General features: G+C 58.5%; 1 protein-coding gene across 1 annotated transcript in view; it reads right to left on the bottom strand.

Moving 5' to 3' along the window:
- Positions 1 to 5,398: 5,398 nt before the first annotated feature.
- HIVEP3 (human immunodeficiency virus type I enhancer binding protein 3) overlaps positions 5,399 to 23,461 on the bottom strand; it is a 76,477-nt gene continuing 58,414 nt past the window's right edge. Inside the window, exons 4-7 of the mRNA XM_012722313.1 lie at positions 21,538 to 21,713; positions 15,850 to 15,936; positions 11,119 to 11,999; positions 5,399 to 9,978 (exon numbers count right to left, since the gene is read on the bottom strand). Coding sequence (XP_012577767.1) covers positions 9,169 to 9,978; positions 11,119 to 11,999; positions 15,850 to 15,936; positions 21,538 to 21,713 — 1,954 coding nt within the window. The 3' untranslated portion in view covers positions 5,399 to 9,168. The remainder of the gene's footprint in view (positions 9,979 to 11,118; positions 12,000 to 15,849; positions 15,937 to 21,537; positions 21,714 to 23,461) is intronic.

Raw genomic sequence — 23,461 nt, forward strand, 5'->3', positions numbered from 1 at the left:
ACCTGCCAGGTGGCCCTGGAGAGTACCACAGTGCTGGCCCCAAGCTCAGCTTGGCCCACGTAGGACCCACAGGATGCTTGAACCCAGTGGCCTCCGTGACAAATCTACTGTCAGTAGTGGCCAGAGAAGATTCACACTGGCCCCTGCCAATGTGGGCAGCGTGGCCACAGCCAGGGCAGTGGTGATGCCTTAGGGGCTAGGGAAGGACCTATTCGACTCAGGAACAAAGGGCCCCTTGTTGCAGATCAGACTTCGGTTCTTCATCCCTGCTTCAGTCTAAGGGGCAGCCCCTCTCCCTCCGGGATCTGAAATCCTTACAGGGGCAGGAAGTGGCCTAGATACAGGCTCTGGACTTGCATCCTGGCACCCTGAGCTTGAACAGATCACCTCTCTGACTCAGTTTCCTTGCTTGTCAGATGAGGCCAACACTTCCACTTTCCAGGGATCAGGAAAGCATTAAGTTAGAGGTGCTATAAACAGAGATCAGTGGCTTTGCGGGGAGGGGCTGTCCCCACCTGCACCTGCCACCCCAGCCTAGACTCATGAAGTGCCGAGGCACACAGTGGGGAGCATAGATGTTTGCATGCATGCACAAACTGAGGAGCACCCTTACCTCTTGGAGGCGCATACAGCCTTAGCCCCAGGATGAATCAGATAAGCTGGCACTTGGGCCCTGGGAAGACTGTAAGGGTCGAACTTTGCTGAGACCCTTCCCAGAGGCAGATGGAGCAGGACAAGTGGTCAGTCGGGCCAACACAATGGCTGACGGGAAGAGAGGCGCATCTTCTGAGACAGGCTCAGCCTGGGCCAGGCCCAGGTTCCATCATCCCTGACCCCACTGCCAGAGGGCCCAAGCCCTGGTCCCGGCCTCTGACCTGGTGGTGCCACCTCCCTGACCTTGGGGAGCCCTGGGCCTGGTGCACGTGCACCGCATTCCTGCTTACTCCCAGGCTGGATTAGGCAGAGTCCGAGGACGTGCCGGGCTGGCAGGCTCACGGGCGGGGCGGCTGCCGGCACTGGGGCTGCCCTCTGCCGGCTCGGGACTGGGCCGCGGCAAGGCCTTGTATGGCTCTGGCAGGTAACTCGGCCGGCGGCACCCATTGGCTGAGCTGGCACTCCCAGCTGGGGCTGCACGGGCCCCAAACCACGGTAACCAGAGCCGCCGGGAGCTGGTGGATTAGCGTGCCCGCCTGCCCGTCTGCCTGCCCGCCACCAGGGCTGCTCTTTTCCTTTCCTAAAAAGGCAGAGCTGGGTAGGAGAGATGGGCAGGGCAGTTGAACTTGGGCCTGGGGGAGAGGAGGGGTGCAGGTGGCTCTGCCGAGGGTTCGGGAATCCTAGCCTGGCCTTAGGCCAAGCTCCTCCAGGCTCTGGACCTCAGGTTTTGTATCTATAAAAGGGGGCTGTGGGCAGCTGGGTCTCTGTAAAGTGGTTGAGGCCTGATGGGACAGGGGGATGATGGCACAGGTTGGGGGGGGGGGTGCCCCAACCCTGGCCCAGGTTCTAGGCTTGTTAGCAAAGAGGTTCAGATTCCCTTTCCATGGGAAGTCAGCCATTTCCCAAGTGTGGAGACCCAGCTTTAAATCCTACTCTTGCTCCTCAACCACTACAGCCTCACCTCTCCGAACCCTCATCTTCCTCCTCTATCAAGAAGAGGTGATGAGCAGCCCCTCCCTTCATCCACGATGCCCCAGGTCTTAAGAGCAGCCACCTTCTGGACCCCTCCTGCCTGCACTAGACTGCCCCCAGCAATCTCCAGGAAGAGTGTGGTCTCCAAGTCCCATGGTCGGGTTCAGGAGCATGCGCAGGAGCTCCAAGCCCTGCAGACCAGCTGAATCCTGAATTGGGGATCAGGCCAGGCTTGGCTAAGGCTCCAGCAGCAACAGAGAACAGCCTAAGTCCCCCACCCCAAGGTTCTGGGTCAGCTGTAACTGGGGTCTGTGACCTTGCCTCTTGGCAGGATGAGATCTTGAATGCAACGCTTTGTCTGTCAAATGGGAGGGAGGTGTGTGCATAGGAAAGTGACTCAGGAGCTCTAGATAGCACCCAAGGGAGAACTGGTGGCCTGAATGGGGACTGAAAGCCCAGCAGGGCAGGCAAGCCTTAGACCCCGAGGTGGGCTTTTAGGAGAGGGCAGGGGCTGACCTTCAGAGAGGTCACATAGCCTCTGATGCTCTCAAGTTCTGGAACTCAGGCCCTGGCCCTGCTGGTCCACCTCTGCTCAGCCCCAGGTGCAGCTGCCCAGCGTGGCTCCGTGGCCCTGCTGGAAGGCAGGCAGGTGCTAGGGAGGACCCACAGCCTGGTCTGTCTCGGGTCCCTATCTCTGGGGAGAAGAGGCAAGTAGTCTGAGACTCAGGGGCCCCCAGGGCTGGAGTGCAGGATGAACAGAAGGGAGGACTTGAGGGCTCCCAGAGGAGCTGCCTGGAAGCCAGACGGGACTGCTGCCCACTTCCCCTCTAACCAGGTGTGCGTCTTTGGCTGACAGGGTCTTTGGAACTTGTGTTTTTCTAGTGGGAACAGTAACTAGCATCTTTCCAGTGGTCGGAAGGGCTACAAATTAGGCTGTGGCATGCGGGACATGGGGTCTGCACAGACACTGTCCCAGGCCTGCTGGGCCTTGGCTCTCCCCGGCCTGGATCCCGGCTCTTCCTGAGCACTCTGCCCGGCGGCTGCTCCATAAGTGGTTCCGCATCTTTCCTCACTCTGTGATGTCAGGCGCCATCTTTGCTCCCGAGGCCTCTTGCAGACCATTATTTTTTTTCATTCCCTGCCCACACAGTGAACTGTTGCTGACATTAGCTCCTCTCCCGGCACTTCCGAGAAGTTCTAGCCTTGAGTGACTGCTATTAAGGCTATTTACAAATATCTCTGGTTGTGGCTGTTAGGCCTAGCTGTGTCACTTGCTTTGGCCAATGAAATGTGAGTGGAGGGATGTTGTTTCCGGGTAGACGCAGTCAGTGGTCAGTGCCAGGAAGCATGGCTCCCTCCTTCCCTCTGCCTCTGGCCCCGGCGCATAGGACAGAGTGTTTAGAGTCTGCATCACCAAGGGCTGCAGTGAGAACTCTGCTGACCCAACTGCAACAACTGGAGGGGGAAGCCAACTTTCGTGCATTCAACTTGAATTTCTGGGGCGCTTGTTTCTGCAGCACGATGACACTGATACACTCTGACTGATACACTCTGACTGATACACTCTGGCTCCTGGCTAGATCCATCAGCTGTGATCTCACCTGCCACCTGCATGACGCATGCAGCACCTGAGACACCAGCTTCCTGTCTCTTCTTCTGCAGGGTGCTCTCTTCCATGGAACCCGTACCTGGGCCCACACTGCCTGCGCCTCTATTGTCTCATTTCTGGAGTAATGAGCTAGGTCAAATCACAACCTTCCTTTCTTGATTTTTATCCCCATTCACTGTCACTTGACCACTGGCCTCTCCCCATTGTCCACCCCTCCTGTTCGTTTCCTTCTGAGCCCTTGGATCCAGTGGCCCATAACCTCACCTCTTCATGTGGCAATACCCCCAACTCCTATTCGCTGCGTCCTTCTGTCCCATGGCCTGACTGGACCCCCACCCTGGACGAGTCTACCTGACTGCCCATCCCGTGCCCAATAGGGCTCCGGGAGACCACGCACTGAGCAGAAGCAGCCCTCAGGCTTGGTGCTGCCTGGTGCCTTCTATTTCCTGGGCTTTCTCCTGTTTCCTGACGGTTCATTCACACATTCTCATGTCTCTGGTCTTCCCGCCCTGCAGCTTCCTCCTCCCCTCTCTGCAGGCGGCCTCACTCTGTTTCAGAGAATATTCCCTGCCGTAAGGCTGTCCACTTGCTGTCACTAAACAGACATGCTGACTTTCCTTTGGGTCCCACAGTGGGAGAGTGTCTGCCTCTCCTAATTGAGCTTGATTCTGACCACATCATTCCCATCAGCCCCCAACATACTCAGCTCTCTTCCTTAGACCTCATGCCCCCTCTAGCTACCGCCCAGCTCCTCTATCCTCACCCCCAGGCTCCTGGAAGGTGTCCAGATTGCTGCCCCACTTTCCTACTCTCTCCTTACTCTTCACCATCACCTCTCCTTCCACTCAGCCCCATCAAACACCCAGCAGCACCCATGAAGGCCTGGAGCACAGTGCCCAGCAGTGCCTGGCCAGCTTTTCCCAAGGCCAGAGGGGACTCCTAGTTGCTGAAACAGACTCTCTTAGGTTCTTAGTGTGAACTTGCAGGCAGTGTTTGACTCAGGCTCCTTGATTGTCCATCCACCTCTTTGGCCCTTGTGGTGACTTCTCCTCCAGGCAGGCCCTTTGCAGTTTTCCAGGAAAGGTCTCCAGGGTGAGTCACAATCATCCTACTCCCGAGCCTTTGTTCTCTCCCCACAGCAGTTAAGGCTGTGACAGAGGATTAATGACATCATTATTTGCTTAAGGATGGTTCCTCCCATTGGAATGGAAGTTCTTCCAGGGCGGGACTGTGTCAGTTTGGCTCAATCTTGTACCCATGGATGGTGTCTCACTGGCTCCCAGCACACAGGGTTGAATACAAAAGGTAGGGACCCGCCTATCTTTTTCATCTTTGTAATCACCCTGTGCATTGAGAGATGCTAAGAGTATTTGAAGGCTTACTCTCTTCAAGCTCTCTTAGCCACCCTGATAGTCAGCACCTCATCTAATCCTCACACCCTAAGAAATGAATGCAGACCCCAAGCCACATGGTGTTGGAACAAGCCTCTACAGATTTAGGAGATGGGGGGCCCAGAGAGGTTCTGTAACTTGCCCAAGATCACATAGTAAGTAACTGTGTCATGACCTGAGTCAGAGGGTAACCCCCTCCCCACCCAATTAAGTCCCCATCCTAATCCCCAGCACCTGTGAATGTGATGAGTCTTTGCAGATGTCATAAAGTTAAGGACCTTGGAGACATGTTTAGAGGAGAAGACAAAGGGGAAGGAGACACCAGAGAAGGCAGTGATGTGGTAGCAGAGGCAGAGATGGGAGGGAGGGAAGCCCAGGGTTTTCCACAACACCCAGACGCTAGGAGCACGCATGGAGAAGATCTCCCCCAGAGCCTCCGGAAGGACCAGATCTGCCAACACCTTGACTTCAGACTTCTGGCCTCCAGAGCTCTGAGAGAAGAGCGCTGTAACTTGACACTATCTAGTTGGTGGTTCTGCGCTGCAGCAACCCTAAGGAGTAAGAAAAGAGCCCACGGCACGTGGCAGCGGCCCTGGTGCCCCGTGGGTGGCCGTGGGCACAGGGCTCCTGGGCTGTGTGACCGCGGCCTAGTCACTTGCCGCCTCTGGGCCTAGTTGTGCTGGAGCTCTGTAGTTAAACTGAGGTGAGAGGCCAGTGCCCAGCTCTGACATTCTACACCCTGAAGAGTAAGTAGGAGTCGAGCAAGCCAGGCTGTGTTGGGATCTTCAAATTTATTCCAACGTGCTGTTTTGTTTTTTTGTTTTTGTTTTTGTTGTTTTTTTTTAAAAAATACGCTCTGGCTGGACATAGCCAGAGCTGTAATAAAGGCAATTATTATACTTGTAAAAACTTCTCATTCACAGTACAGATGTAATTTACAACAAAGGTCACACATCAATACTGAGCATTTTTCTCCTTTTGTACACCACACTCTGTGCTTTAGACCTGCGTGGATTTTTTGTGGATTTTTTTTTTTTTTTGCACTGCTATACACCATACTGACATTGCAAGATGCAAGTGTAGAAACTGGAATTTAAATAAAATTACAGGCAAACTACCCCATCCATGTGTGGCTGCTGTACATATCTACAGTACAATTTTTGGAATGTATTGCCGTTTAAGAACATAGAAACTCTCTACAGACAATGTCACATACAGAATACATACACCTTTTAGAAAAAAGGCAAATATTTATCTTACAGAGAGCATGTATCTTACATTTGCCTACACATTTCTCTTCTCTTCTTAACACTAGATTTAGTAAAGTGATCTGAAGTGCCGAAGCGGTTTGCTAATGGAAAGCAGACTGGATTCACGATACAGAAGCAGAGTTTGTGGAACAGGCCTTCTGGAACTTTCTCCCCTGGTCACGGCTGTTGATCTGTCCCCAAGGATGGTGGCCCAGGCAGAACTTTGCTTTAAGAGGGTTTGTCTGGAGAAAGGACCAGCGAGCAGTTCAGCTCAGACGTATTGCTTGTTCTAGTGTGAAAGGGCTGGATGAGAATGGAGAAGGGGCTAGAAGGATCTGGAAGCTAATTCTTTCCGACTTTCTCCACAGAGGGAGGCAGACGGACTCTGGGTCTAGAAGCTGGAAGTCATGGAAGAGGGACAGTGGGCAGTTGTTGCTGTCAGGTTCCTGGAAAGACTCAGTGTTCAGAGGAGATATGAGCTGTGAGTGGGAGAATCTCTGCGGCAACAGGAAGCAGGGAGAAAGGAGCCCTGGAGAGGAAGAGGGTGAGTCCCAGAGTGACCCCGAGATTGCCACGGGTGAAGTGCGTCCTGCAGTGGGTGTGAGGGACAGGTGGCTCCGAAGCCCCTGCCGGGGGGAGGGTTGGCTCTGACACTTCAGCAAGTTGACTCCTCTCCCCCACCCCGCGCCCCCCAGCAACACCCGAGACTAGAGGGGGCAGCATTAACTAGCCGAGCCATCTCTGCACACCCCAGCAGGGATCAAACTGGAAACTCAGGGGCAGGGGACTGTGGCAAGACCTGGAGCACGGCCTTCCAAGTTGTGAAGGTGTATGTGGGCCGGGGCTCCGCGCTGGGGGAGCAGGAAGACTGGCAGACAGGGTAGAACTGTGCCAGGCCACCCAGCCCCGCTGATGGCATGGCATGGAGTCCCTCCCCAGGACATCCGTGCTGGGCCACACACCCACGCGGTGTGTCCCTGTCTCTCCAGCGACTCCCGCCTCTGCTACCCCTGCTTGTGCCCGTGGGCCCCAGTGACCATGAGGATTTCTCCCTGCGGCCTAGGATGACTAGGTTTCCCAGGAGGGAGTACAGGGAACCCACGTCCAGGAGGTGCAGGGCCAGGCGGAGGGGCATGATCACCCTCAAGGTGAGGGGCTGGTCCAGCAGATGCCCAGCCTGCTGCTTTATAGGTCTGAGGCTGGAAGATCTTGCCCAGAGTATTACAAACCTGGGCTGAAGCAATGCCCTCAGTCTAGCAGCCAGGTGCCAGGGCTTGGGGTACCCAGTACTGGGCAGCCCAGTAGGCCAGGGCTGGAAGGCCAGGGGAGGGGAAGCTCAGGCTCCTCCCCACTTCCTCCCAGCCAGGGAGTGCCAATATGGTTGAGGCAGGACTTGCTGCAGGATGGGTGCAGGTCCTAGAGGTTGGGTCAGAGAGCCAGGAACAGCTGGCTAAGCCCATTGAGCAACCTGGAGCCCCGCCGCCCCCTGGGGCCCCTTCCCATCACCCTCCTCTCTCTCGGCTTAGCTCTAAGAGAGGTTAAAGGAAGTGAACAGGTGGTCTGGCTGAAGACCGGACCTGTGGCCAATTTGGCTACCCAGCAGGTGCGGAGCAGGGGGAGTCCTGAACTAGCAGGAGGCGGAGTTAGGACCAGAGACCCCTGGAAGCACCCCTGCCCTCCCCGCTTTCTTACGTCCTGGCTGACAGCATCAACAGTCAGAAGCGCCCGCAAGGCAGGTGTAGTACCACCCAGTGGAGGCCCAGAGTTGGCTCCGGAGGCCCCGTGGCCAGAGAGTGGCATCAGCTCCCGGTCTGGGTGGGCTCACGTGGTCCCTGTGCTTTCTCCCCTGTAGGACAAAGAATATAATTTCCGGAAGTTTGGGGATAATCCCACTTCTCCCTCAGCAGGGTAAATACGCTTGGGGTGTTCATTTCTGGGCCTATAATTTTTCTTACAAAGGAGTTTTCACCCCAGGAAATGCTGGGAAACTTCTCGAAGGTGGAGAGGGGGATGTGGAAGGAGACAGGCTGGTCTGGGTGGCTTTACAGAAGAATTCAAATTGCTCAGGACTATGAAATAATTCTCTAGGTCCAGCGAATCCGAGGGGCCTGGGACAAGTATAAACATCATCTTAGCCCTCCCTCTCTCTTGCCTTTTATTTTTTTAATGAGATTTAAGCCCACAAACAGGCACAAGAGGGTCCTACCAGGCATGGTGTCAGGACATCCTTGGGACAGTGTGTGTGGGGTCGAGGGGGCCAGTCCTGCTGTACAAAAGGGACTGAGATCCCTGCAAACGTCCAGCAAAGAGGAAACAGCCCTTTCGACCCCAGGGACCGAGCATGAAAGCTGAGCCTTGGCCTCTGGCACGGCCACGCTTTGCACCTTGAGCTGCGCACCCCGGGCCTGGATCCGGCCGCGTCAGCCCTGCGGGCTGCTTCTAGAACAGGGAGCATGGCCTGTGGCAAGCTCAGGAACCAGGAGATGAACCGAGGGCTCCTTTCCCAGCTGGGGCGAGGAGCAGGGGTGCCGTGTGCAGTCACGGGTGGGATCTGGGCACCCACTGGCCCAGCGCCAGGTGGGTCCTGACTCAGACACCGGCCATGTGGGAGCCCTGAGGCAGGCAGCCAGGTCCCACCTTCTACCTGCATCTCTTATTTGTGATGAAGTCCTGGGAAGGCAACATTTTCTTGTTCTTGGGGGAAAGTTGGATCTTTCTGAGCCTGTCCATACAGGTGAGTGGGGTCTTCCTGCCTGGTCCATGTCCCTCTGCCTGGGGCCACTGGGCTTTCTGGGCTGGTGACAGGGCTGACTACTAGCCAGGGTGGGGTAAAGCAACAATAAATAGGAACCATGAAGATCTGTACATAGGAGAGCTTGCGTTTATATTTAATGATATATATTTTAAAATTCTTGCTTTTTTCCTCCCTTAGTGCATGCCCTTTCCCTCTGTGATGGGCTGCCTCTGGCCAGCCTTGGAGGGCAGTGGCCACCACCTACATCCTTTTTCAAAAAAGCACAAAATATTCACAGCCTTAAACTCTTGTGGGTTCTTTTGCATGTGTGTGATGTGTTTTGTTTCTTTTCAAGCAACAGAAAGTATAGAAAAGGCACAGGTAACTGCATACGTGGAACGACGTCACAGATGAGGGCTGAGCAGAGGCTGCCTGGACAGGTGGACAGATGGACAGGTGGCAGAAGGCGCTCACGGGAGCAAGGCGAATTCAGGAAGTTGTCTGGAAACGTCTGTTGCTGAACACCGGAAGCCAGAAGCTGAAGGGGCCGGAGAGAGGCTACGTGTTTGGGGAGCCCCTACCCTCTGGCTGGCGCGGAGATGCCCCAAGCTCCCCACTTCCTGAGGGCTCCGGGGAGCCCTGACTGGTCCTGGGTTCCCCAGAGAGGTTCCTCCTCCTCCGGGCAGGGAAGCGAGTGGCAGCCTCGGCCAGGCAGCCCACGGAACTGCTTCGGTCCAGCGGTGGGACGGCAGAGGCCTTGGGGTGAGCCGCCGTGTGTGGTGACTCCAAGCGGGGGCTCCAGGACGCTGGCCGGTGGCCCTGGGGTGGCCAGGCCAAGGCCTCGGGCGGGGTACAGGGTCTGTGTGTGGGCTCTGTGGGCACCTCAGCCACACGGGGCCCCCAGTCAGGAGGCCTGCCCAGGCTCCTGCTAGTCCTCTCTCTCTCCTTGGGGTAGTCCCTGTCCTCCAGCTCCGAGGAGAGTGTGAACTTGGAGACCTTAGCCACGGGGGACACGGAGGCAGACGAGCTCTCGGTGGGACTCCAGCGGCCTCGCTCCTGGGCCTCCCGGGCCCCTGTTAGGTCGCTGCCGCCCCCTGAGAAGCCGCTGACCCAGGCCGCAGCGGGGCCCGGCAGCAGGGCAGGGTGGGCCCCCGGCCGGGCCTGCACCATCTGGATCCCACCGATGGGAATCAAGGGGCACGGGGCACGGGCCAAGTGCTGGGAGTGCAGAGGGAGGTGGCTGAAGATGTTCTCCTCTGTCCGGGATGGGGAGTGGCCGTGGAAGTCATGGGGGGCGGAGAAGGTTCGGGAGGAGAGAGGATGAGCAGGGCCAGGTGAGCAGGAGGGACTTCGGGACTCGGCCTTCTGCTGGAGTCAGAAAACAAGACAGGGTAAGGCTGGGTTACCTGCCGGGCCAGGGAGAGCCGAGGTCTAGGGGCGAGGAGCGGGCACCTCGGGGCACAGAGGAAGCCCCAGCTCAGCCGTCCCGATCCGCAGCCCAGCTCCCTTCCCGGGTGCTGCCCCTTCCTGACTGTGCTGTCTGGGACAGGCTCAGCCCAGTCCCCAGCCCCCAGCCCCCCACTTACGCCGGCTTCACAGCCTCCCTGCCTCCGGCCAGCACTCCTATCCCCAGAGGAAGGCGCTGCCCTGGCCAGCCCGGGCTCTGCTGCCCTCCAGGCCCATCTCTCTTGGCTGACCACCTCCCTTGTTCCTGGGGTGGTCTGGACCCCACTTTAGCACTGGATGTGAGCTCCTACTCCAGGCTCTTGACCTCCTGCTGCCACCAGGAATTTTAACATGCCCCCAAATTAAAAAACCAAGCCGACATTCCTATATGACACCCTTCTCCGAGCTGCCTCTGAAAGCGCCAGATGGTACTGCTGCTGGGTCCTGACAGTGTGGCGACAGTGAGGCGCTGGGTGGCAAAGCTGCCAGCGGTGGTGGTGTCAGTGCTGGGTCACCGGTGCTGACCGGGACAGTGTTGATGGCAGTGATGGGAATGGTGGTGGCAACGGTCACGGTGATGGGACAACACTGATGAAGCTGGTGGGGACACAGTGGCATGGCGGAGTGTCAGGGTGGCAGCAGGGGCCAGCACTGATGGCTGGACAGGGCTGGCATGGGCTGTGCTGTCTCTGATGTGCTGGTGCAGATGTTGGGGGGCCGAGGGTTGTGGCTAAGTCCACCCGTGGCTCAAAGCGCGGGAGGGTGGTATAAGTATTTGCACCCACATTCAAGGCCACGCCACTTGCCAGTGTAGACCCCGGACTGGATCCTGGTAGCCTAGTTCCAGAGTCCATGCTCTGCTGCTTTCACGGCAACATTAACTGGTTCCTGGCACCCGTGTTGGGCCTGCAAACACCTGCTATCACACGTGACCCCCAAACTGGCCGGGATGTTCGGGTCCAGGCCTGAAGCCTTGGGAAGTGTACTTGTGGGTCTCCCCCTGACCCCACCAATAGTCCTCCCACTGCCCGAGCACTGGTAGGAACTGGGGCAGGCACTTACCCACGTGGGGGTGCAGGTCTCGGGGCTTCTGCCAAGGAGCTTGTGAGGTAGAGGCGCGGGCAGGAACAGAGCCCGCGGGGCCAGCCCTGAGCCTGGGCCAGGCTCACCCGCCGAGGGGCTGCTGGGCCCGGCCGAGGTCCACTTTCCTGGCAGCGCTGACAGCGGTGGTGACTCAGTCTGGCCCGGAGACCATCTCCTGGTGGGCGAGTATCTGGGGGGGCCTGGGTCTGTGGCACTCTCGCATTCAGGGGGTAGATGCCTTCCTGGGGGGCGGCAGGTGAGCGGAGATAGCTCAAGTCTTGGAGCTCCACAAGGATGAGGCCGTGTCTGGGTGCCAGGAGGGCTTGGGGCTGCGGCCTGTGACTCTCGGGCCGGTGAATATCGCTGGGGAGACGTGTCGCTCTTGGTTAGTGAGTGTTTGTGGATAAGCGGTGGGCGGCTGGCCGTTTCTTTGCTTGGGGACCACGACCCTCTTGGGGACGTCGTCTTGGGGCTCAGGGCCAAGCCTGTGTCCTTCTCCGTGGGGCCTGAAGGGGCCAGTCCCGGCCGGGGGAGGCACAGGATGCTTTGGCTGGATGGGGAGCAACTGCCAGCTACCGAGTGCTTGACTTCTGAGACCGAGCTGCCCTGAGTGGCCTGGTCACCAGAGGCGCTGTCTGGGGGCCGAGGGCCCTGAGCAGGCGAGGAGTCTGGTGGGCCTGGTCGAGGCACCTCCATGGACGTTCCAGAAGGCTCGTCCTGGCTCTCCTCTTCCTCCTCATCCTCATCTTCGTCCAGGTCTGAATCTGAGTCCGAGTCCTCCAGGTCTGAAAACTGGTGTTCGGCCACGGCCTCTGAGCCCTCTCGCCCTTCCAAGTCCTGGAATGGGTCGTCACTGGTTCCTGCGGGGAAGACAGCAGACTCAGGGTCACGCCTGCCCCCAAGGCAGCCCCTCTCTCCACCCCCAGTTTCTGGTCTGCAAGTAGCCACTGCAGCAAGGTTGTTGAGAAGATGCGGGATATAGCAGATCTGAGGAAGACTCTGTCAATAATCATGGTGAACAACTACAGTAACTACCTTATCCCAGGTTCAGGTCTAAAGGCTTCACATGATTCATTCATTTAGTCCTCAAAGAAGCCTGTGAGGTCAGCACTGTACATATCTTCATGGTACAAATGAGGAAACTGAGGTAGGCGAAATTAACTTGCCCTGGTAAGGTACCTACAGCAAATAATTCAAGGTTTTTTTTTTTTTCCCCCATTACTAACTCAGTGTTGGCTCCACCATGTGCAAGTTACATCATTTTGCTGTGCCTCAGTCTCCCCCTTTGTCAACTGGACATGATACTCTCATCCCACAGGATTTACCCAGCGCAGTAAATATGCCCCTAGCACACAGCCAGGGCTCGAGTAATCATGGTCCCTCTTAATACATCCATGAAATCTGCTATTTCAGGCATGCTGGCCGAGACAGTAGCCCTGAGCTGCAGTCAGCCTGAAACACATCTGCCCATGTGGCCGGGAGGCCGCTGGCCGCTGTGACGGCAGCTGGCAGGTGACAGGCCCAGGCCTCCGTGCAGTGTTGGCTGAGCTGGCCTCGGGCTATAAAGCAGGCCCCCATCCAGCTGCTCTCGTCCAAAGGCGCTGGGCCCCTGCAAGATCCGGGCAGCTCCCAGCTGGGAGCGTGGGGCTTCGCCAGAGCAGTCACTGGTGCGGCTTCTCTTGAAGCAGCCCCAAGCAGCTGGGTGGCCTCTCACATGCTGGGCACATCTGAGAGGGGCAGCAGCGGAAGCCCCTGCTAAGCTTGGCCCCCCTGGCAGACTCCTGAAGGGCTGGGTGTCCCTAGGTGGGCTGGAGTGTGATGATGTCAGTCAGAGTGAGTGACAGAGTGAGTGCTGGTATCAGGGCTGAGCCAGCCCAGCTCACTCAGACACGTCAGCCCTCATCCCGCTACGGACCACAAGAGCAGGACCCATAAGCTGACGGTGCAAGCAGACTTCCAAACCCCAGCCTGCTGACCTGCCGAGGGGCCAGAAAGCCAGCACTTCCAAAATGGCTCCACAGGCATCAGTAAGATGCAGGGGATGGGCAGCGGGCGTGTGCAGAAGGCTGTGTGTCAAACACCATTGGTGGAGCTGGGGCTGGCAGGCAGAAGGCAGGGGGCTCTTGGCAGTGGGAGCAGGTGAGGTGAGGCCCTGGGGGGTGAGGGCGGGCCTGGGGTGCAAAGCACAATGCACGTTTGCCCCAAGCATTTATTTCCCTGCACATAACCTTAGGGGGGCCAGGAATTCTCCTAGCCCTACCCCTCATTTACATAAGGGGAGATCCAGGTCCAGAGGGGGCCAGTGTTCCCCAAGATCACTCAGGAGCAGTGGCTGAGTCAGAACTCAACCACTGTATTGTGACAGGACTCAGCCCTGTCTTATGACACTGCCAGTTTAAAAATACTTTCTACACATCGAGAAGCCGGAAATGGTCTGGGTTGGAATCCCAGCTGCATCCCTTCCTTGCTGTGTGGGCCTCCCTTGTGGCACAGGGGTTAAGTGCTACGTGGTGCTGGATAATGTACTTTCTGTTTCCAGTTTCCTCATCTGTGAATGAGTGTGAGGGTAATAAAAGCCTGATGAAGCTGCTGGGGGCGACGGTGAGGGTCTTCCACCTATAAGTGCCCAGTAAGCCTCGGCTGTTCCCATCCCAAGGACCCCACCATCTCAGCAGACTGGTAGGTCAGAGGCAGTGCTATGAGGGTGGCAGTCAGGACTGGAATCTCCAGGTATCCTGCTGGGAGGCCTCTTAAAGACCCTTTCACTGAAGACAAAGTGATGGGAGTTGAGGGTTCCCCTTTCCCAAGCAGGTTTTGCCAGGCCCCTTACATCTGGCTCCTGCAAGGCTATCTGGGATGCCCGTGTCTGGGAAGTCCAAACTCAAGGCTCCCGGTGGAGATGCCGGCCACTGATGGGATCACCACCAGGACACCACAAAGCCAGCCAGTTCTGGGCCTTCACAGGTGACCTTGCGGCACACCAAGAGGTCTGACCACACGGTGGCGCTACTGCTCAACCTCGCTACCCAGGGAGGACTGCAGCGCCCGCTGGCCACCAGGGGGCAGTCATCCTGCAGATGTAATTTTGTCTGAATCTTACTCATTATGGAACTGATCATTCTGTCATCCAGGCTTAGGCCACAGCCTGGGAGTTACCCTTGGTTCCTCATTTCTTCGGCTCCCCCCTCCACCTTCTCCCCACAGTGTGTTAACAAAAGATGCAGGCTGTTTTTCTAGAATGTATCCAGAATTGGACCCCTTCCCCCATCTCTACTCAGCTCGCCTTTTCCAAATTAACTTGCTGGAGCGCTCACTGACCTCAGCTTCCCCTGCGGGGGAAGCCCTTCCCGGACTCTGCCTGGCTCCCTGACCCCTTGCCGAGGCGCTCACCGCCTTCCAGTCTTCACTTGTTCTCTGGTCTTGCACCATTATCCTCATACCCTGTCCTAGTGCACCTTTGTTGAATGCCCCGTTCCCCTCTGGCACCAGAATGGAAGGAATGCGTGGACTTCGTCCTAAAGTTGGACTTCTGGCTCATTGGGAAACTGAGGCTGGGAGAGGGGCAGGGACCAGAGGGGGATACCTACAGTGGTGCCAATTGCAACATGCTAGCCTCAACCCCCACCCCGACTCCGGGCTTGGCTTCAGCGGCCACACCAGCCCACCAGGCACTGGGGTGGGTCAGCCAGGGTGAGAGACATGAGTGCCTCCCCCATGATGAGGATTCTCTGAAATGGCCTGCTGTGCACACTGTAATAAGTCTGGTCATGCCAACTTGATTTGGGGAAAGAGCCCCAAGTACATTGTGTTCTGCTCAATAAAGTTGGTTTAATGAACTAAAAGGACCTATGGCCTAACTTTTGCCAGACTGTAAATGTATCTCCAAAATAGAAAAGAAGAGCAGAACACGACAGAGGGCCGGACAGACACACATACGCCTTTTTTAACCCTGACTCTGATTCTAGGCAATATGGTCAAAGGTTTGCCTGGTGTAGGCCACCCCCTGCTGTGGGGTCTGGCCCTCTATCTGCACCCCAAAGCCCCTTGGGTCTCCTCTCTGGGTGCTGAGGGAGGGGGGCTGCCCAGCAGGCCACCGCCGCCTTTGAGTCACCTCCTCTGACCTGTCTACTCAGGCCTCTAGCTGTGGATGGAGAACAGCAACCGGAGTGCAGTGCTGGAAGGGGGTGCGAGGGGGCCCTGGGAAGGCTGACTCTGGCTCTCTTGAGGGCCTCGCAGCTCCGAAAGACCCTGGCGTCAGGCCAGGCCACAGCCTGCAGGTGTGACGTGGCTGTGGAGCCTATGTGCCTCAGTGTCGTTGTGCAGATCTGCTGGGGTCGCCTTCAGAGCCTGCCTGACAAATTGTGGCCGGTCAGCCGATGTTGCTATAGTCACTCATGTGTTCATTTATCCAGCGTACATAACTGAGCCCCTGGGAGTGCCGGGGGGCCACGTGCACAGTGGTCGGACCACAGTCACAACGGCTGTGCAGCACACAGGAGGCCTGGAGGGATGATGCCTCCGTGAACACAACCTCTGTCTCCCAGCGAGGGGGAGACCGGGAGGACAAGGCCGGGGAAGAAGAGGAAGGGGAGGGGGAGAGGGGGCAGGGGGAGGGGGCAGAAAGGAAGCAGAAGGGGAAGGAGGAGGAGCGAGTGTGGAGGGTGCGAGGGAGATGGGGCGGAGGCCAGGTGGCGGTCAGCAGTCCATTACCTTCTTCGGCTTCCAGCTCCTCCAGCACCCCCATCTCTTGGCACTTTTTGCTATGGGCCTTCGACTTCATGTGCTTAGTCAGATTCCCTGGAAGGAAATGAGAACTGACTCAGGCTCGGCCGAGGGCTGGGGGCAGGCCTGGGGCACGCAGAGGCAGTGCCTGGCTGGCAGGCCATGATTTTCCAGACCCGTTGAGACCTGGCCAGCTGCAGGAGCTGGGCAGGCCCGGGGCCTCCCTCTGCCCAGGCTCTCAGGCTGGAATATGAGGCATAGATGTCATTAAGGCTGTGCCTGGGAGACAGGTGGGGGGCTTGGGGCCATGAGGTGACCGAGGATATAATGAGGAAGTGACATGCTGGTTAAAAAAAAAACAAGCAAGAAATTAAAAGACAATTTATGTGCAATACGTTTTTCCTGCTTTTGGTTTTACTTAAGTGGGTGACCGGCACCAAGCAGGAGTGTCAGCCAGCTCAAACACTGGGACTACAAAGGCCCCATTAGCCAGCACGGCGGAGGCTCTGAGGTCTCTCTTCTGGCTGAGGAGACATCTGGGGCAGCCCACAGGGAAGAACCGTAGGGTTTGGGAAGAGGAACCAAAGCTGCATTAGAAATGGAGCAGAAGGTGGAGGAAAGCGCTGGACAGGGACCGGGGGCCACAGCCCTGGGCTTCATGAGGAGTCATGTCCCTTCCCGGGGAATTTTTCCTCCAGGTCCCCGTGCTGTGCACACACAGTGGGGTGCACACAGGGAAGCCTGGCAAAGGTTCCGCCAGGCTGCACACCTCCAAGGCCCTCAGGGAGTAACTGAGAACGGGTGGTCAGACCAGCCCCGCGGAGCAGGGTGGCCGCTCTGTGGCGCTGAGACCAAAGTAGCAAAACCTCCATTCCCCCCTCCCCCCACCCGAGTGCACAGCACTTGCAGATGGGCGCTGTGAAGGAGGGGTGCTGCACCCAGCCACCCCGAGGGGTGCGGCCAGCTGCCTCAGGGTGTTCTTTCAGGCTAGCAGCCACCTCCAAACACGCTCACGGTGGCTCTGCACCTTGCTATATTGCTCTACAGTGGTCCACATATCAATTACAAGTCCTCTGAGGGGCTCCGACTCACTCATCCTATTCACTGGTAAGTTTGGAAGGATGGACACCTGGAATATATACGCACGGGGGCGGGTGGGTGGTGGGTGGATAAGAAACATGTGGAGTGAAGAAGGACGGGGTGGCGACAGAGGAGTGGGCTCCTGGAGGAGATGCTGACGGCAGAAAGATGAGCACAGGAGAGTGGATGGCCTCAGTAAACGGGCAGTGAGAGGGAAATGCGTCAGCAGGGTTAGCAGGACGGAGATCTAGAGAGGGATGGAGGCCGGGTGGAGCGGAGGGCAGGGCGGCTGGGCGACGCTCTATAAAGGCGTGGGCGAAGGACGGGAGGGGAGACGGCCGGATGGCACCAGGACCCGGGAGCACCGGGAGGACGTGAGAGAGACGGCGGGTAGGATGCGCTTGCAGGACATGACCGTGGAGGGGGAGCAGAGAGAGGTGGGCAGGGGTGCTTGTGAATCACTTGCAGAGTTTTAAGGGAACGTCTTAGGGTGTCACTGAATGGGTAACGGGAACTCTAAGCTGGGGTTCACCGAGGTGCGCAGGCGCCGGCAGCGGGGATGAAGAGGAGCTGTGTTTCCTCTCATTAGTGCTAGCTCTGCGCTGTCAGATCAGCTTTTCCTCCCATGACTGGACAGACACCTGGCTATTCTGCTCCTGGCGAAGGAGCCACTTCCAGAGTCATCCCAGGGCCAGAGGGCCCCCGGCAATTCCTATGCCTCTGCCCTCACAGGTGTGAGCAGGACAAGAGGTGCTGGGAGGCACCAGGGGTCCCCATGGGCCGGAGACGCTCACTCCCCCCTGAAGGTCTGGAACCGGCCCACTGTGCCCCCGAAGACCTCAGACCACCGAGGACTGCGAACACCTCTCGTTCTGGCTCGGCCATCATCGAACGTTTCAGCCCGGAAGGTTTGGGTCTCTGTTCGACCCAGTTAGGTGCCGCATGCGTGCAGTGGCCAGAGCAGGAACGTTCTTTCCAACACAGAAGCAAAGTGCAGGAGGGAACCTCGCCGACCCTGTGATTCACCCCGCTGCAGACCCCGTTTCCCTCCCCTGGTCTAACTGAGCCTAGGTGACGCCGTCACTGTCTCAGCCACCGGGATGCTGCGGGGGCGCCCGCTGACCAACGCCTTAGCCCCTCTAGAACCAGCTCTCGGGGCTGCTTGCTCCACACCGGCGGAGTCTAGGGGCTTGGCGGTCTTGGGCCTCGGTTTGAGCTTGGGCTGGGCCCTCGCTCGCTGTGTCGACTCGAGGTTTCGTGACCTGTAAGACCCAGTTCTAGCAAATGCAGCCATACCTACCTGTTGGGGGTGTTAGGAGAGTAGATAAGATAACGCTGTAGAACAGACGCCCACCACGCTGCGCCCCTCCCCATGGCAATTACCCCTGACCGAGGACCCGGGACCCAGCCACACTGAGTGGTGGGGGTGAGAGGAGAGATGCTGAGATGAGGCTTGAGATGCACATGACTTTACCATTCACGTTGGGCTCAGGGGCTCCCAAGGGAAGACCCCAGGGAGCCTCTCCTCTGCCCCCACCCCTGGAGCTTGCAGGGAGGAGCCAGAGAGGCTGAGGTGCTGTCTGGTTAGGCGCTGTGGTTACAGGGGTGACACGGGGTGAGCAGGCCCAAGTGTTCCCCAGCACCTCTCCCACTTCCCCTCCCTGGGCCTCTCCCCTCCTTGTGACTGGGGGGAGGTGACCAAGTAGCCGCAGGGGTCTTTTTCTATCTGAATGCCTGTCAAGGCCTTGGCTTGGCAAGCAGAATCCATAGCTCCCCACATCTGTCCCAGCTTCTCCCCATCCCCCGCGCCCCGCCCAGCCCCCACCCCGGAAGCCTGACATTCCTGGAATGAGGAGGAAAGACAAGCAGATGGAAAATGATGAGACTCGGAGGAGGCGGCATTTCCCTGGCCCGAACCGGCCTCTGACCCTTGCCGGCCTGTTCGGCTTTGCCTGGCCATCTGCCGCCACCCTGCGGCCCACTGTGCCCAAGGCCCGCTCACACCTGCCGTTTCTCTCCCCTGAGGCGATGACGAAGGGGCTGGCCTGGCCCACGCTGGCCTCTGGGAACCTCTGAGAAGAGAAAGTGGCACCCCCAGACCTCCACAGGTACCCCCGGGGGGCCTTTTCTGGCCCCACCCACTGACACGCCTCAGCTAGCGGGAGGGCCAGAGCTGCTGTCACAACGTCTAACACAGAGACGGAGACACAGACAGGCAGACAGAGACGGACAGGAAGGGCTGGCCCCATGGAGCCAGGCAGTGGTGACCGAGGCCCAGGGACCACCAGGCCGGGCCTCAGCGCTCAGGCGCCCTGCCTGGGCCAGAGCTGGAGGGGCGGGCGGAGACGGCGGCAGCCTGGTGGGGCCGGCAGCTGGTGGCCCACTGCTTCGGGAAGACCCAGGCCCGGCAGGTACAGGAGTCTCACTGTCCTGCCCCTTCTCCCCACTCCCCTGTGTGCGGAGTGAGCTTTCTCAGCTTCAACTGCCAAGAAACCAGCCCCTAACAGATCCCTCTCTGTAGTCGCGAAGTTTGAGAGTTCAACCATTTCAGATTTGCTCACTGCTGATTCTAGAAGGCGTTTTCTTCCAGAAGGCTCTATGAGCATTTGAGGACGAGCTCGGCACACTCCCTGATCACTGAGAGCAAAGCCCGGGGCCTGGGCGGCAGGCAGTGTGGAAAGCCCGCCCACCCCACGCCCAGCGCAAGCTCAGGTCTGCAGCCCTTCTGCCCCGGACAGGCTCGCGGGACCCGCCGGGGCGCCGTGCTGGCTTGGAGGAACCCAGGACGGGGCTGGAGAGAGGCTGGTTGCCTTCCCATGCAGCATGGGGTATTCCTGCCAGAGCTCCAGGCTGCTCTCAGACCAGCAAAAAAAGGACCAGGTCTTTTTTTCTCCAAAAAGGCAGAGGGGTTTGGGTGGGGACCCTTAAGGGAAACACGGAACTCAGCCGATGGGTGTTCTGATCTCACGGAACCTGTGGCACCCAAGGTGACAGGTGCGACCCAACCCAGGCCACCTGACTGGAACCTTTTGCTACTTCCAGAGAAGCAAGGGGGCTGCTACAGAGAGGAAGATGATGGGGGGTGAGAACCCCAAGACAAGGGCCCTGGTTTCTAGCCACAGCTCTAGTGTTAACAGTCACCTTCATTTCGTGGGCCCTGCTTCTTCCACCGAGCACTTCCTGGTTGAGTTAAAGGCTGTTACCTGTTAGTCGATTATTCTCATTGCTCTTCCATAAAGTTCCAACTGACTGCCTAAGCCCAGAGGAAGGGGGGCTGGAGGGACCACGGCAGAGTCCCTGTGCAGGGCTGGGGCATGCTGGGCCGAGCAGCCCTGGGGGTGCAGGGCTCCAGATGCCCTATCCAGGTGCAGCACCCTGGAACACTGTTCAGGAGGCACCAAGAGAGAAAGGAACAGGGCAAGGAGGATGGACATCTTCACTCGGACCGAACGCCAGGTGGGAAATCTGAGCTCTACTCGAGCACTGTGGTGAGAGGACAGGGCGGGAGTCAGGAATGGGAACCAGCCAGCGGCCAGGGCTGTGGCAACTGCTCCCTGACCAAAAACAGAGAGAATGGAGGGGTCAGGCTGCAAGAGGAGGAGGAAGTGAGGAAGGCTGAGGTCTACAGGGGCCTCTCAAAGCTTCTCTTGGTGTAACAGCTTTATCAACAGAAGGGAAGTCGACAAGCGGCAAAGCCCAGTGCTCTCGAGTCTGTCCACTGAAAAACGACGTGGCTCTTGAGGGGGCTAGCCTGGAGGCCCTGACCTACTCACAGGGAAGACCCTTCTGCCAGACCCTGGCCCAGGAATCTGCGAGGCACAGAGGCCAGAGCCTGCAGGGGAGCTGAGAGCCCAGGCCCCTCTGAGGCACCTGGCCTGCTCAGTCACCAGCGGAGCCGCCGGTGGCGGCCAGAGGGTGGCAGAATGAGCAGAGGAGGACTCAGCACCCCAATCTGCACCAGGGTCCTGATGCTGCAGCAGACGATGCACACCCTCACGGCCTGGCCTTCCTTTTCATGGCTGACCGCTGAGCTGTGCTGAGCTGCTGTGGGTGGGGTGTGGCCTGGAATGACGGGCTAAGGGGGAGAGCTGGGCCCTGAGCTGACCGGGCAGAGGAGCCCGGTGGAGCAGGAGCGTGGTCTGAGTGGCAGGGCGGTGAGGGAGTGAACCCTGGCATGAATAGTGACGATGCGAGTGTGTTCAGTGGCTTGAGTGGGATGGATTTCCAGATGCAAGAGTGAAGTGACAACTGTCGATGAGGGAGCTCATCAGAGTGGTGGATAAAGGGCTCAGGAGATGAGCAACTGGAGGGGGCGTTGAGGAGACAAACTTAAACCAGGTGCTGTGCACAGGGTGCCACCGGAGCCCGGGATGGGGGGCAAGCGTGTAGGTGGGGGGCCGGGCAGTGTCCAGGAGCACGGGCTGGGCAGCCATGGGGTGCCTCAGCCCAGTCTGAAGCCGGCTGCTCTGCCCCTGGGGAGATGGGGGGTGTCCAGGCCTCAGGCAGTGAGGACTGAGCCCCTAAGCTCTGTGCTGGGGCTCCCAGAGGGGAGCCCCCTGCAGCGGGCAGGGCAGCGCCCAGCCGACTGTCTCTTACCTTTGGTTTTAAAAGCAAAGTGACAGTGCTTGCACACATAGGGCCGGACGTCAGTGTGGGTGCGGATGTGTTTCTTCAGCATGCTGGGCTTCTTGCAGCGAATTCCACACTCCTCACAAACATATTTCCCTCGGCCACGGCCTCGCACATATACATACTCTTCGTTTGATTTGTACCTGTGAGCAACAGGCGTCATGGTAAAAGAAAAACAGGAGGAGAAGAGGCAGGTCCCCACCTCAGGAGGTGCCGCGCTTCCTAGCTGGCCCAGGCTGTCGGGCGCTGGGAGCAGAGGCCATGGAGCAGACAGCGGCTGCGGGGGCGAGCGCCCTGGGCACCCGCAGGCCTCTGCACCTGCCCTGCCCTCAAGACGGGTGGGGCTGCCCTTCCTCTCCCTGCAGGGATCGCACGCCCTGGCGCTTCCTGGAAGGTGAAGCCACAGGTACCAGGTGGCCTCTGTTCCAGAGCTGGCCTTGGCACCAGTATCTGCCCACAAAGAGCAGCCACTCTGGGCAGCCAGGTGAGCAAGAGCGTAAACGGCAACAACCGCAGCAGCTGCCACTGACCGAGGGCTCAGGCTTGCCGGGCGCATCGCTGACTTCGGTCACAGTCGCCAGGAAGGCCTTCACGAGCCCGAGTTCCAGAAGACAGCCAGACGGGGGCCGAACTCGGACCTGAACCTGCCTGCCCTCAAGTCTGTTCCCCTCCAGGAGCCATAACAACGGCGAAGCAGTTCTCTCGAAGCCAGCTGGCACCCACATGAGGGGCGCAGGGCTGGCCTTCTCCTGCCCTCAGAGCCAGAAGCCAGGAGCCAGGCCCAGCCATGTGCTCTCTCCTGACCCATCACCAGCTGAACTGCAAGTTTTTAGGACCCAGGTTCCAGCTCCCTGGCCTCTCACATGGCTTTCGGAATCAGCTGGCATCCCAGGGAGGTGCCAACAGCGTTCTGGAGCCTCTGGTGGGCAGAGAGGCTGGCTCCCTGCTGGGCCCACTGAGGCTCCCTCAAGAGGCACTCATCAAAAGGCCTGTAGGTCACTGCTATATTGTTGGGGTGTGGGGGGGCGTCTACCGAGGTGACAAGGCGCCGGGAGGAAGGCCTGGCCTAATTCCAGGGAGTCCAGGGAGAGCTTTCTGCCTCAGCAGGCCTAGGGACGAGAGCCCGAGGTCCTTGTGGGAAAGTGGCCTCTCGGCCTGCTGCACAGGCCTCCCACAGCCAGCCAGACACCTGCCCACTCATCCTGGACCACATGCCCCTGCCCGGCAGGCTTGGTACCGAAGCTCTGGGACTGAAGGGCGGGGTGGCTGGGGACAGGGATGTGGCAGGGAGATGGCCAGCAAGTGACAGCAGCTAGAACTCCATCCTGCCCTGTTGGGGTCATGAGCTTATGACTGAGACGGTGCCACAGGAGGGGCTTGAAGAGGGGCGTCTACGAGAGGCGGCAGGCGGGCAGCGCTGAGCGGGCACTACAGACAGGACCTGCACATGCTCTCACTGCACCACCTCCCCACTCATACGCAGACACACTCACCAGCCCCACACACCCGCGCACACTCCTTACCCCACCCCCCACACTCAGGAGAACTCCCGCCACACTCACGCTCACACACACGCTCCCAAACGCTCACACACAGCGACTTACACTTGCAGGTTGACACATACACACCGACATACACACCCACACGGCACTGCTCCACCTCCATGTCGTCTCACACCCTCACATAGCTGCACACACCCACATTCAGTCACAGCACACTCACACACACTGACACACGTGTTCACCCTGAAACACACACTTTCACACTCACTCTCACTCCTACTCTTGTGTCTGGGCTTCTCTCTGGGCTCAGGCCAACTCGGAAGCAGCCCCAATTTCACCCCACATTTCTTCTTCCAGAGCAAGCTTCATCCATGTGTGTTCTTCCAGAG

This window comes from Condylura cristata, unplaced genomic scaffold, assembly GCF_000260355.1.
Source record: "Condylura cristata isolate star-nosed mole 26May11 unplaced genomic scaffold, ConCri1.0 scaffold00008, whole genome shotgun sequence".
Classification (NCBI taxonomy): Eukaryota; Metazoa; Chordata; class Mammalia; order Eulipotyphla; family Talpidae; genus Condylura; species Condylura cristata.